This window comes from Spinacia oleracea, chromosome 2 (assembly GCF_020520425.1).
Source record: "Spinacia oleracea cultivar Varoflay chromosome 2, BTI_SOV_V1, whole genome shotgun sequence".
NCBI lineage: Eukaryota > Viridiplantae > Streptophyta > Magnoliopsida > Caryophyllales > Amaranthaceae > Spinacia > Spinacia oleracea.
Window position 1 is genome coordinate 84,615,568 of NC_079488.1, and position 13,751 is coordinate 84,629,318.

General features: G+C 31.5%; 2 protein-coding genes across 2 annotated transcripts; both read right to left on the reverse strand.

Moving 5' to 3' along the window:
- Window positions 1-3,675: 3,675 nt before the first annotated feature.
- Window positions 3,676-4,643, reverse strand: LOC130467052 (uncharacterized). The gene has a single exon (XM_056835533.1). It carries the CDS (start codon window positions 4,450-4,452, stop codon window positions 3,889-3,891), a length of 564 nt encoding a protein of 187 aa, XP_056691511.1. The 5' UTR covers window positions 4,453-4,643; the 3' UTR covers window positions 3,676-3,888.
- A 1,497-nt stretch (window positions 4,644-6,140) lies between these two features.
- On the reverse strand, window positions 6,141-10,454 carry LOC110790123 (probable inactive purple acid phosphatase 29). Its single transcript, XM_021994882.2, has 3 exons — window positions 10,072-10,454; window positions 6,663-7,535; window positions 6,141-6,544 (listed from the first exon to the last, which is right to left on the reverse strand). Exons 1-3 carry the CDS (start codon window positions 10,358-10,360, stop codon window positions 6,498-6,500), a joined length of 1,209 nt encoding a protein of 402 aa, XP_021850574.2. The 5' UTR covers window positions 10,361-10,454; the 3' UTR covers window positions 6,141-6,497.
- Window positions 10,455-13,751: the final 3,297 nt, after the last annotated feature.

Here is a 13,751-nt window from a genome sequence, read left to right on the forward strand (position 1 = left end):
TTCTTTTTATAATACTCTGTTAAAATAACAAAATAAAAACACGTGCACAGTTCTCATTATGCACTCTTTTAACAATTTTTCCTTTCTCCTTCTTTGTTCTTCAATTATTTGATTCTACTTCCTATTTGTTCATTTTCTATTTTTCAGCAACTATATATATATAATAATTGTACTTATGAGTCATAACCATTAGTCATTTTATAAATACATTTTAGAGAGAGAAAGAGAAGATGATTTATATTCTCTCAACATAAGAGAGATTTTTTGAAAGAGAAAGAGTTAGATGGTGAGTGATAGAGTAAAAAAAACATTTTCTCCTTATTCTCTCTCTAAAATTCCTTCTGAATGTTTCTTGTTTGTTGAAAATGAGTGAATTAAGAAAAAACACTAGTTCAATTTGGTTAGTTTTCGAAGCAAGAGAATCTCTGGAGAGCGTGATATTTTCCGAGGATTGAGATCAGTTTTTTAAGATTTATTAAAAGATATTGATGTTCCTGATACATGTTGATCAAGTGATTAAGGTACGTTTCCTTGTTCTTTCCTCTAATGTTCTTTTTCAAGTTGTTATGTTCTTTTCACAACTTTACTTTTACTGTGTCATCAACATAGTTTGTTATTTTAAATCAACATAGTTTGTTCTTTTATATCAACGTACATAGATTGTTAAAAAAGAACATATAATGGTTTGAAAAGAACAAATAACACTTAAAAAAGAACATAGTCCGATTTGTGGTAAAAGAACAAAAAATACTTTTAAAAAAAATATAGATTTAGTTTTAAGTGCATCAAAAAGTCTTCGTTTCGTCTTTTTAATTAGAACATAAAATCGTTTGAATAGAACAAATAACACTTAATAAAAGAACATAGTTCTGATGCGTGGGATAAGAACAAAAATACATTTAAATAAAAATATAGATCTAGTTTTAAGTGCATCAAAATATCGTCGTTTTCGTCTTTTTAATTAGAACACTAAGTGGTTTGAAAAGAACAAATACAACTAATAAAAGAACATAGATTTGTTGTTCTTTTCGTCCCTTTCATTCTGTTCTTTTGTTTGATAAGGAAAAAGAAAATGTTGTTCTTTTCCATGTGTTTTGTTCTTTTTTCTTCTGTTTTGTAAAAAAGTTGTTGTTCTTTTTTTAATTATTTTGTGTTCTTTTTAACTTATTTATGTTTTTTAATATTTAATAACATTATCGTTAATTTTTTTTTTTTTCTGTTGTATTTTTCACACGATGTTCTTTTTGAAAAATAATTGTTCTTTTTATAGTTTATCAGGAGAGAGAATATGTTATTTTCATTTTTGTATATTTTCTTTAGTTTTTTAGCATTAGTGTTCTTTTCAGGTTTTAGTTAATGTTCTTTTCGTTTACTTTATTATGTTCTTTCTGTTTAGTTTGTTATGTTCTTTTTCGTTTTCTTTTAATGTTTTTGCGTTTTGGTGCAGGTGCACGTAGATCTACGTGCAGGCCCCTGCACCATCCGCGCGTTGGACCAAATATGGATCTTAATTGAATGAAGATTGGACTCAATTGCGATATTTTTCTTTTTCTTTTCTCCTCTTTGTTTTGAGAAATGATATATTTCTTCCGTTCCGGAAATATGGCACCATTTGTTTTTTACACTATGCACACTACGTCTTTGGTCATTTTTTGTAATTCGTACGTAAGGAAATATAGCATCATTTGTTTTTTACACTATATCGAAAATATCGATATATATTTTCTAAATATTAATTTTTTATAATTTTACTTAATTGCACACGATTTTTAGATATTAAGAGTCAAAGTAATGGTTAGAGGAGTAAAAGTCAATCATGGTGCGATATTTCCGGAACAGAGGAAGTACAATTGTCAAATTAAATCAACGCCTGATAATGAAATTGTGATTTGATCTCCATATGACTATTTGTTTCAAAATGACCTTTGCAGTTACTATTTGCACAATTTTTTTTTTTAAAAAGGTCTTTAAAAAGTGGATGAATATAATAAAATATGGATAAATTAAGTAAGATAGATGTGTAAAAAGGTGGATGAGTGTAAGAAAAAAATATGAATAAAATAAGAGAAAATGAGTGAAAAGTTATAAATATTGTAGGTTAAGACTTAAGAAGGGTAAGATAGTACATTAAAAAATAGTAAATTTTCATGTCAAAAAATTTAGAATGAAACACAATGTAAAAATCATCATGAAACAGACTGAAACGAAAAGTATGTGTAAATATCATTTTGAAGCGGGGTTAGTTTATACCATTTTAATTCCGGCCACCTAGCTTATATTTTGTATATAACCACCAACGTGGGAGGAACAGAGGTCCATTATTATTTATTCATGAATGATTATATCATTATACCTCCAGGTCCCAACCTAGGGGATTTGGAAAGATAATATACAAACCATCGATTTTTCATTCAATGATTGATATTACTCAAACTCTATTTTATAAAGTTATTTTAGAACTCTAAAGAATTCAAAACCGTCCAAAGTTACATGTCAGTAGAAATCACATTTCGGTCACCGCCTTTTATTCAATTGTCACACAAACAACCCTTACTCGTTACGACTTACGAGGAACACCCGGGCCAATTCATCATCAAATATCGTAACATTCAAGACCCTTAGAGATGAGTACTCACTTTTTTCTTTTTGTTTTTTCAGAGATGAAACCTTCCCTTAATCGAGAGCGCTAAACGTACTCTCCGTTTTCCTTACTTTTTTTTGAGGGGGAAAAAAAAACAAAAAAAAAACAAAGAGTATTACATAATTCTGAGTATTGACTATTGAGTTATTCTGATGGGTAGAGTTAATCATGTTATATCATGGTACACATAATTCTATGAAATTAAATATTTTATCCATTAAGATAAGGAAGGTTTTTCAATGGCTACGGTAAAAGGGTAGCCATTGTAATTATTTTCAATCCTAACCCTTAAGTTTTTGGAGATTAATCTTGTCCATCCAATTGTTTGACTTAAGATTTTTCAAAAAGATAATTTGTCTTTTTTTGAAATCACACAAAATTAAAAAAAAAAAAAAAAAATTAAAAAACAAGTGAATAACTGCATTTATACGCTGAAGAAACTGCTTTAACCTCCAGAATATTGCATCTCCATTGATGCATTTCCAAATATCTCCATAACTCCATTAATAATCTGCACCTTCTTTAATTTTTCTACCACTATTTTCTTTTCTCTTCCTCATTCTACCCTGTTTTTGAAATCGTCAATTTCTTTTACGCTATTCGTGAAATCAGAATAATGTTTTGATCCAAAATTAAAAAATAATTAGGATTTTGAATCACATAAATAAGAATGGAAGCAAGGAAAAGATGGAGAAGAACTCGATTGTTTACCATAACCCTTATTTACACAAACAAAAAAAGAACGAAGGAACTGATTTTTTATTTTTATTCCTTAAAATATTTTAATGTTAAAATATTTAAATACAAAGTAATTTTTTTTAATATGAAGTCAATCTAATTAATGGTCCTGATTTAATATTAGAAATTCAACGGTTCTGATAAAAAAATAATAGCGGCTACATATTTAATGTAGCCATTGTAAAATCATCCTTAAGATAATTATGTTTAAGTATGACATAATGACATCAAGAATTGACAAACTTTATTTCTGCTACAAATCAAAGACAAAAAAAACAGAAAAAAAAGCATCAAACTAGAAACAAGTTAAAAATGGCCTAATATTCCAACCTCATAACCTTGTTCACAACATCATCGATCAACATGACAAAACAATCCATGCAAAATTGCAAATACAATTCATTAAGTTTATCCTCTCTTAATCTAAAACCAATATAAATAACACCGGCCTTCCCTTCCTATCAACAAATTAAATATCATATGATAATTAAAATTTATAAAAAAAAGAATCATAAAATTAACTGTATGCAGTGATCAGCATCAACGGAGGAGAAGTCATGATGAGGGGGCGATGCAGATGTTTCATCATCATGAGAAGACGATGACGTGGCCGCCTTATCGAGTGCCCCATCGGAAATGGACCTAGAGGGAGGTACAACCGACAAAGGACCCCGAGGCGGCGATCGAGGTAGCCGGGCGGAGAAGTTTAAATACGGGTAAGCATCCATAAGAGCATCATCGTCTTCAAAATTGAGAGCGTAGCTAAGAGGGTCGTAACGAAAATCCGTTGATTGAGATTTCCTATGATATTTATTACCACCGCGTGGGGTGGTGTTCCCCATGCGGCTCATAAGGGTACGACATTTATGTTTTAAGTTGAGGAACTCCTCGGATTTGGAGGATGTCATTCCACCCGCGGAGGAGGTTCGGGTAAGGCGGTGGTGTGAGGTGGGTGGAGATTGGGATTCATCGTGTAGGTGGTCGTAGTCGGCCGGGTGGTGCTTGAAACACGAACAAATTGTGTGTTTAAGTTTGTATCTAAGCGATGGAGTGCACTCCAATCGCTCATTCATTTTGGAAAACCCCAACCCAACCCCAAATTAAAAAGAGAGAATATGTATTCTTACATTTCTTTATAAAGGTGGACTTTTTCTAATCATAGCACATACAAATATTACACCAATTATTATCATACAATAATAATATTAGTAATAATAATATTGTATTTTATTTGATAAATAATAGAGGCAAACACACCACCCACAAGCCCACAACTCTTGTTCCATGAACAATGGGAGTAAAAATTTAAAATATAAAAAAAAATTCAACGACTTTTTCAATTAATTTTTGACACAACAAATCATCAAGTTGTTATGAGAGAAAAGACCGGTGAATGTGTTGAGCCTCTACTTTTAGGGTTTCCATGGTGTGTGTTGAATTGGTTACTTATTGATCGATAATGTAACTTGTATACCCCATTTAATTTTATGAGTGTTGCTAAATACAGAAATTAATTTCTTAACATAAAACTTGAAATGACGAAAATACCCCAAATGTAAACAAATAACTTTGTCGTCCTCTTCCTTCTTCTCTGTTGTTTTCTAATCATCCCCACAGGAGTCCACGTAATTTATATCACTTAAAAAACTAGAACACCATCATTAGTCCTACTAATTGCAAAACCAAAACACCATGTGTATTTGTTATTGGCTATGAGTTTATTAGGTAATTGATTTTGCATTATAAATTAGAAAACTATAGTTTTCAGTGTGACATTCTTCTTCAATAGTAATAACATGGCAAGGAGATTGGATGAAGGTTGAAGGTTTTGGCTGCCATGGATATGGCATGTATTTCCTGTAAAAAGGAAATTAATTAAATTTTTTTGGCTGCCATGGATATGGCATGTATTTCCTGTAGAAAGGAAATTAATTAATGGTTGATTGTGGAACGGACTAAGGGAGTGCGGTGGACCGGTGGTTAGACATTTCATACTTTTCTGTACAATAAAACGAGAAGATAAGAATCATAGGATTTTTTTTTGAAAATATTATATTTTTAAATAAAAATGTAAAGGGTAGTATTGACTTTTACAATTTTGCACAAAGAAAATAATTTCTGCATTTAGAAATTATGAATTTTATGTGCGACTAATCCTATATCTTCGATTTTTAATTGTTTGAGATTTTGAGTTTTACATTCTCGATTGCTCTGTTTCCATACTTTGTTTTTTTTGTTGGTTAGGAACTTAGGATGTGGGTTGCTCTCACAATACTACCCGTCAAAAAAATAATTATATATATACAATACTACTACCTCCATCTTTTAAAAATGTTATTTATTAATTTATTTTTCGTTAATGATTTTATATACTTTTATTTAAAAATGTTACTTAGGAGTATTAATTTAATTTTCATTATTAATAATCGTTTAAGCGAAGTACTTGGTGGTTTAATGTTAATAAATTTCATATAATTATTGTGTAATGTGGTTAACATTTGTTTAATATTTGTAATATTTTGGTTATCGTTATTAATATTTGTTACTAAATTTCATAATTATGAATATTAAAAATAAACTATATTTCTGATAAATAAGTTTAAACGATAATAAAGTGTATGAAAAGGAGTCGGGATAAGTTTTGTCACCGGAGTTTTTCGAGATCGCTGGAATGTGTATATAGGGTGAGGAGAGGGTATTGGGGGAGGGGTTGACTTCTTATAAAATGTAAATACGTGCTAATACCTTATAAGCGTGGGCGTCGAATAAAACCCCCTAAAATTTTCAGGAAATGATAGAGTATAAATTACGACATTGGTTTAGAAATACAAAACAAAACAAGTGTAAAACAATAGAGAGTACAGAGTAGTACTTCCCATAACAACATCAATCCAGCATTACAAATATAGCAAGAAGGCCTGATGTTGGCCAATCCGCCTATGCATAGGCCAAACTATACTCTCTATGCATTCTACTAGCTAAGCTAACCCCATTTTAAAAAGACTTGAAATGCCATGCTGCTCTTTTATCTTAACTGGAATAGCTAAAAATCGTGGCGATCCGCCTGATCCGTCTCCAAGGATATTTCCATCAGTATCAGCAAATAGGCTTACACAACTTATTCACTCATAATCGGTTTGAAAACAGATTTAGATTGATCTCGACCTGCATCATATCGGAAAACCCAATCAAACAATTATTGGGAGTACATATTAGTGTCTCAAATAAGAAGGCATTGAAAATATGATATGTAAAAACATTAACAAAAGTATGGTAGACTTACCAGCAGAGGTCCAAAGGACTTCAGGATCTATAATTGTGAGACGATCATCATGAAGTCGCTTCCAGGTAACAATAGAGTTAACAGGACCCCAATTACCATCTTGAGTTTTATCCAACTTAACATTGATTACTCTGGCTCTCCTGGGCCAACCAGCAATCCCATATCCATGGTACCCGAATCCAGCATCATAACAAAGTTGTATATCACAAAGCTTACCACAATAGTCATTGGTATGACCATGTCCTACAAAAGCAGCCTTAATATCCCCTGCTGCAAGCATTGTGTCAAAAAACCCTGAATTTACACCTGGGCATATCACATTCTCTTGTTTCACACCCACCATATCTGATTTGCTGATGTTGTTGAATTCAGGTATAGGGATATGGAAGAATACCAACCCTGGAGCTGGTCCTTGTTGGGGTTGGGGTTGTGGTGCGCTCATATAAGTTTCCTGAAGTTGTTTAGAAGTGCGAAGAAACCAAGATTGTTGAGATGGTTGGATCCACTCATAGCCAAGGTAAAAAGTGGGAGTAAAGCTGTAGGTGTAATCACCAGTATCAAGTAGATAAAGATTTAAGACAGACTTGTTCTCAAAAGGGGAGCCTTTAATACCGGCTACCTCCAAGTTGTAATTACCCCATCCCCAAATCAACTCATCTTCTTCAAGATTTGAAGGATTGAGAAGGGATAATGTATTCTTCATTCCCACAATGTATTCCATCACAGCTTGTCTTGGGATTCCAGTTTGAAGTACATTCACGTCGTGATTTCCAAGTATAGCAGTCCATGGGATGTTTGACTCTATTGCGGGCGCAAATACCTCGTCCATGGATCTATTGTAGTTATAGGCATCTGTTGAATGAACATTGTCGCCTACACAACATATTGAATTCAAATTACAAACAAAGTTCTATTGTAGTTATAGGCATCTACCTTACAAATGAGATCTTCTATATGGGCCATGATCGATCCCTAGTAGAAGCCCACAAAGTTGATGGAAATTGAAGCTGCATGGCAAACAATGGATTATTCAAATAGGATGGATTAGATGCACATTAGTGACTGACTGTAAGCAATCAATTTTGAAGTTGGGAGGAAGATTCTGAAATTCAATCAAGACTAACCTCCATCGCTCATAAATGCAGGATACCCCTTGGACAAACAAAGCTGGTATTCGAGGAAGGGAGACTAATAGACTAGCAGATGCTTGGTTTAGCAAATTAGGAAAAACCTAGTTGCACTCAATTGCATGTTAATACCTCCCCTGTTTTTAATTAATTCAGGAAGACAATCAAACAGTCCTTTAACTGAACAACTTGTATTAGACCCTTTTAAAGTGACTAACATTTCAGAACACATCAAGTACGAAACACTCCTTCAGTACCTAAAAGATTGCTTCACTGCCATTTTTTGTGTCAAACTTTAAAAATTTTGACCATGAATTTTCATTAGACTTTAATACAGTTACATGGAGTTTTGTTAGACTCGTTGCAATATATATTTTCGAGCTATCAACTTTTTAAGTTTCAATATATATTTTCGAACTATCAACTATCAGACAAAACAAAAATATTTTTACACACAAATAAGTTTGATAAGTTCAGACAAAATAATTCGAATAACACGAAGCCTAAATGCCCCAATAAATTTAATTAGTTAAAAAAAAACCTGGCACAAATTTTAACAGAACTAGGTTAGGTCCCGTACAACGCACGGATAAGACTAATTTTTTTTTTCCTGAATAGAATAGTTTATCTAAACGAATTAAAGTTTTAAATGAAATAAAATCAATTTTTATCAACGGTTGGGATAATCAGAGAAAATAATTATTTATTTGGAGCGTAAAGTGATTAGTGCGATCTTATGAATTAAGCGTTTCGACAAAAACACTTAAGTTGGGAAAATATAAGAAAAAACTTATCAGACAATTATTAGATATCATTTTCTTTTGGAATTGAATCATATCCGTAATCATAACGATACCCGTGCTCTCGATCTATCCAAATTTTTGGATATGGTATTGATTTGACAACCATACCAGTTATAATACCCTATTTTCTAGATTTGGTATATAACAGGCTTTCAGGTTTATAAGTAATTTTATTGGACCCACTTTTTAACACTTGTTTTACATAAAATAAAAAAATAAATAATTGTTTTTTGTTTGAGTATGGTCGTATAATAACACATTCCAGTGTATTATTTATTAACTAACATTAATGTTCTTCAAATGAGTAATAATAAATTTTTTAATAAGAAAATAAAATAAAAAATATGATATTTTAAAAGATTCTTAAATTAAAAAATTATAAAAAAATACTAAGGACTCACTAGGACGTGACACGTGTCATTCCTCGTGTGTCTTTTAATATATAGTAATTTATTGGACCCACTTTTTAACACTTGTTTTACATAAAATAAAATAAAAATAATTGTTTTTTGTTTGAGTATGGTCGTATAATAAAACATTCCAGTGTATTATTTATTAACTAACATTAATATTCTTGAAATGAGTAATAATATTTTTTTAATCTACATCGTAATGCATGAAATTATAATTTATTTTTTCATATATACTTCTATTATATTAAATAGAAGGAAAAAAAAAAGAAAAAAAAAATCAAAAATCTGATATTTTAAAAGATTCTTAAATTAAAAAAAAATTAAAAAAAATACTAAGGACTCACCAGGACGTGACACGTGTAATTCCTGGTGTGTCTTTTAGTATATAGTAAATAAATACTCCCTCCGTCTCTTTTTATTTTTTACGTTTTCCTTTTTGGGTGTTTCAAAATGTTCTTTACATTTCCTTTTATATTATCACATAAATGATTTAATATTCTATCAAAATTTGTATCCAATTATTATATTAACCAATTAAATCAATTAAGTCATTTAATCCCTCACACTTTTCCATAAAGACATTTGAGTGAAAACATTATAAATAAAAGTAATTTTCCTCGTTTACATGAAAAACTTAGAAAAATCTCAATGCACATTAATTGGTCGTTAAAACGCGTGAACGTAAAAAACAAAAAGAGACGGAGGGAGTAGATATTAAGACATTTAATAAAAGAAAATTTTCTCAATGTAAAGGACATACTCCCTCAGTTTTCGAATATTAGTCTCTTTTGGAATCTTGACACTATTTAAAATTGAAGAGAATCTTAGTACTTCAAAACATATTCATGTGAGATCTTATTTTGTTCGTCTTAATATGTAGTTTAACAATATCAAATTTTTATATTTGTCTAACATACGTATGTAGAGACATTTACGTTTAAATATTTAATTGAAACGAGTTAAAAAGTAAAAAAAGGACTAATATTTAAGAATCAATACTTAATAGAACAATAAAACATTATAAATGGAATACGAACAAAGAGGAGATGAAATGGGTAGTCGGTACCAGTGAAAACAACGAGGTCTGGGTTTTCAGTTTGGATGAAACGACGGAGATAATCAGTGGTGTTGAGATCGGAGCACGTTTGGAGTTGAGAGGGCAAGACGTCACTACAAGGAGTGTCCTTGCCATTGGCATAGTGCATATCTGAGATTTGAAGTATTTTGAATTCTCCATTTTTGTTGAATCTTAACTTCTTTTCGTCGCTTTCGATATTGCAACTTGTTGAAATAATATTGGGAATTAATATAAATATTCCCACTATTATTAAACCCAGAAAACTCACTGAACTCATCTCTAAATTAAACCCAATTCACTGTATACTATATTTGTTTTTCTGGAGAGGCTAATGATTGATTTTGGGAAATAGAATGAATGTTGTATATTTTAATGTAAAATTATACTTCGTATATAAATATGTTGCTACCCACCTTTATGTGTCTCGTGGCTCTCGTGCATCTCTAACCCTATAGGCTATAGCTGTCAAAAAAAATATCCAATCCGAGAAATTGACTTGAATCGACCTGTATTTTTAAGTATTTAGATTCGACTCGAGACCCTAAATTTTGTTAAAATAGGAAATTCATAATCCGACTGTATCCAACCTGTTAAACTCGACGACCGATTTCGACCCGTTGATGTATGACCTGGACCCGAACCTGGCACCCGATCGAAATATAACCGATAACAGAACTGAGTTAGCTTACCCGACCGAAAAATGACTTGAACCCGATTCAAAATCCGACCCGATGTCAACCCGAAATCAATTATAATCCGATGAAACCTGTTCTTGACTCAATTCGTGACAACCCGTTACCTGAATTTACGCGATCTGTTGACAACCCAATTTGTCATTTACCTAACTAAATAATAACTTAAATCAAGTTAATATTATTTTTTATAATTACCTAATCTAGAACAAATGAAAAGCGTTAAACCAAATTTATAAAAGTGAATTATAAGGTTAAAACTTGACTAGACCTGATAGTTATCGTACGCGGTTTTAACCCGTGTCTGATAGTGAACCCGACCTGAATTTTAACAGACTCGATAATTACCGGATCCGAACTTGACCCGACTAGTTAAGATCCGAACCCGTTGTTGTACCCGACTAGAAACAGACCCGACCCGAACCCAACCTAAATCGAAATGAAAAAATAACCCGACCTGACCCGACAAATTTTCAACATCACCGAACCCGACTTGAATCCGACCTACATCCGGATGATAAAATAACCCGACACGACCCGACCAGATAATAACCCGAGACCTAAAATGACCAGACTAGAAACCGACTCGAGTAACCGTATTGACCGCTCTATCTGACCCCGTCCCGTGACCGGGGTGCCGACCGTTTGTCCCATTTCTTTTCCCTATTCATTAGGTAAGATATGCCCATAGATAGTGGCTCTCTCCACGAGTTTCACTCTCCTTCTGTTTTAACAAATATGTTATTTTTAAGGATAACACAAAATTTTGAGGTTGGCTACATCGCAGTTCACCAGCGGCTTTTTTGTCCATACCTAGGGGTAAAATCGTCTTTTCACTTAATTAGTTGAAAAGTCAAACAAAGTACTAAGTATCGGAAATAAATGACAGTATTCAATACAATAATGACAGTACTCCCTCCGTCCCTTAATACTCGCACCGCTTTCCTTTTCGGGTCGTCCCTTAATACTTGCACCGCTTCTATAAATGGAAATTTATACCAATACTATATTATTTCTCACACTTACTTACTACCCCACCTACACCCCTATTCCATACAAAAAAACATTCAACCCCACTCACCACTCTCCACCTCTTACACATTTCCACTAACTATATTAAAAAAAATACTCTACTATCAACTTACACCCATTAAATTAATAAGTCAATTCAAATGTCTTAAACTCCGCACCGGTCAAACCGGTGGGAGTATTAAGGGACGGAGGGAGTATTCAATACAACAATGACGACATTTATACAAACAATGACAGAGTATATGTAACACGTTTATCCATTCATTTAAGTGGTCCATTTACTATTTTTGTTTCATTTCGTTTTCTTCTTTTTGGATGATTATGACAGAGAGTATATGTAACACGTTTATCCAGTCATTTAAGTGGTTCCTTTACTATTTTTGTTTCATTTCGTTTTCTTCTTTTTGAATGATTATGACAAATTTTAATACAACAATGACAGTATATACACAATAATACCAGTATTTATCTAACCTTTGGATTCGTTTAAGGAGAAGACAAATAACGAGAATCAAGAGTTGGATTCGTTTAAGGAGAAGGCTAAGGAGAATCGAGATAAAATCAAGCTCAATAAGAAACTTCCTTACCTTGTCGGCAATGTTGTTGAAGTATAATTAGTAATTGTGATTATTGATTTTCAGTAATTCCGTTGTTCGAGCCTAATGCTCCTAATGCTCTTTTCCTCATAGTTATGCTTCATAGAGGTGGGAGAGATATAGCTGACTGCTGTACCCGGGTACAGCCAGCTCTGGCTGTACCCCAAAAACGACGCGCTCATACTGTTTGTTCATTCTTGTCGACTGTTTGTTCTTTTTTATTGTACTGTTTGTTCATTCTTATTGTACTGTTTGTTCTTTCTTGTTGTACTGTTTGTTCTTTCATGTTGTTTTTTAAATTCATCATCAAATTTTCATAATTGTTGTATTTTTTGTTCTTTCTTCTGGAATTTTATGTTCTTTTTTATATTGTTTGTTATTTCTTGTTTACTTGTTTATTTGTTTGTTTATAATAATCATATGGTTAATGTTCATAATTAAACTCTTCATTAATCTTTTATTCTTTCTTTTTGTATTGTTTGTTCTTTCTTGTTGTATTGTTTGTTTTTTCTTGTTGTTTTTTAAATTCATTCATTAAACTTATTGTTGTATGGTTTGTTCTTTCATGTTGGCTTTAAAATTCATCATAAAATGGTTCATAATTGTTGTATTGTTTGTTCTTTTTTCTGGGATTTTATGTTCTTTTTTATATTGTTTGTTCTTTTTTGTTGAATTATTTGTTCATAATAATTATCTGCTTTATTGTTTGTTCTTTCTTGTTGTATTGTTTGTTCTTTCATGTTGGCTTTAAAACTCATCATAAAATTGTTCATAATTGTTGTATTGTTTGTTCTTTTTTCTGGAATTTTATGTTCTTTTTTATATTGTTTGTTCTTTTTTGTTGAATTATTTGTTCTTTTTTATTTTTTTGTTTGTTCTTTCTTGTTTTTTTTGTTTGTTCACAATAAATATATGGTTAATGTTCATAATGAAATTGTTCACTTCATTGGTCTTTTATGTTTTTACAAGCGCCTATATTGTTTGTTCTTTCATGTTGGCTTTAAAATTCATCATAAAATTGTTCATAATTGTTGTATTGTTTGTTCTTTTTTCTGGAATTTTATGTTCTTTTTTATATTGTTTGTTCTTTTTTGTTGAATTATTTGTTCTTTCTTGTTTATTTGTTTGTTCACAATAAATATATGGTTAATGTTCATAATGAAATTGTTCACTTCATTGGTCTTTTATGTTTTTACAAGCACCTATATTGTTTATTTCCAAATAAATAAATAAATGTTCATTTTCAAAATAGTACATGTTCATTCCAACACTAGTAGAAAAACATTCATTTGAGGCGTCACTTTTATATTCATTTGCGGCGTTTTTGGCGTAGCAGCAAATAGAGTGG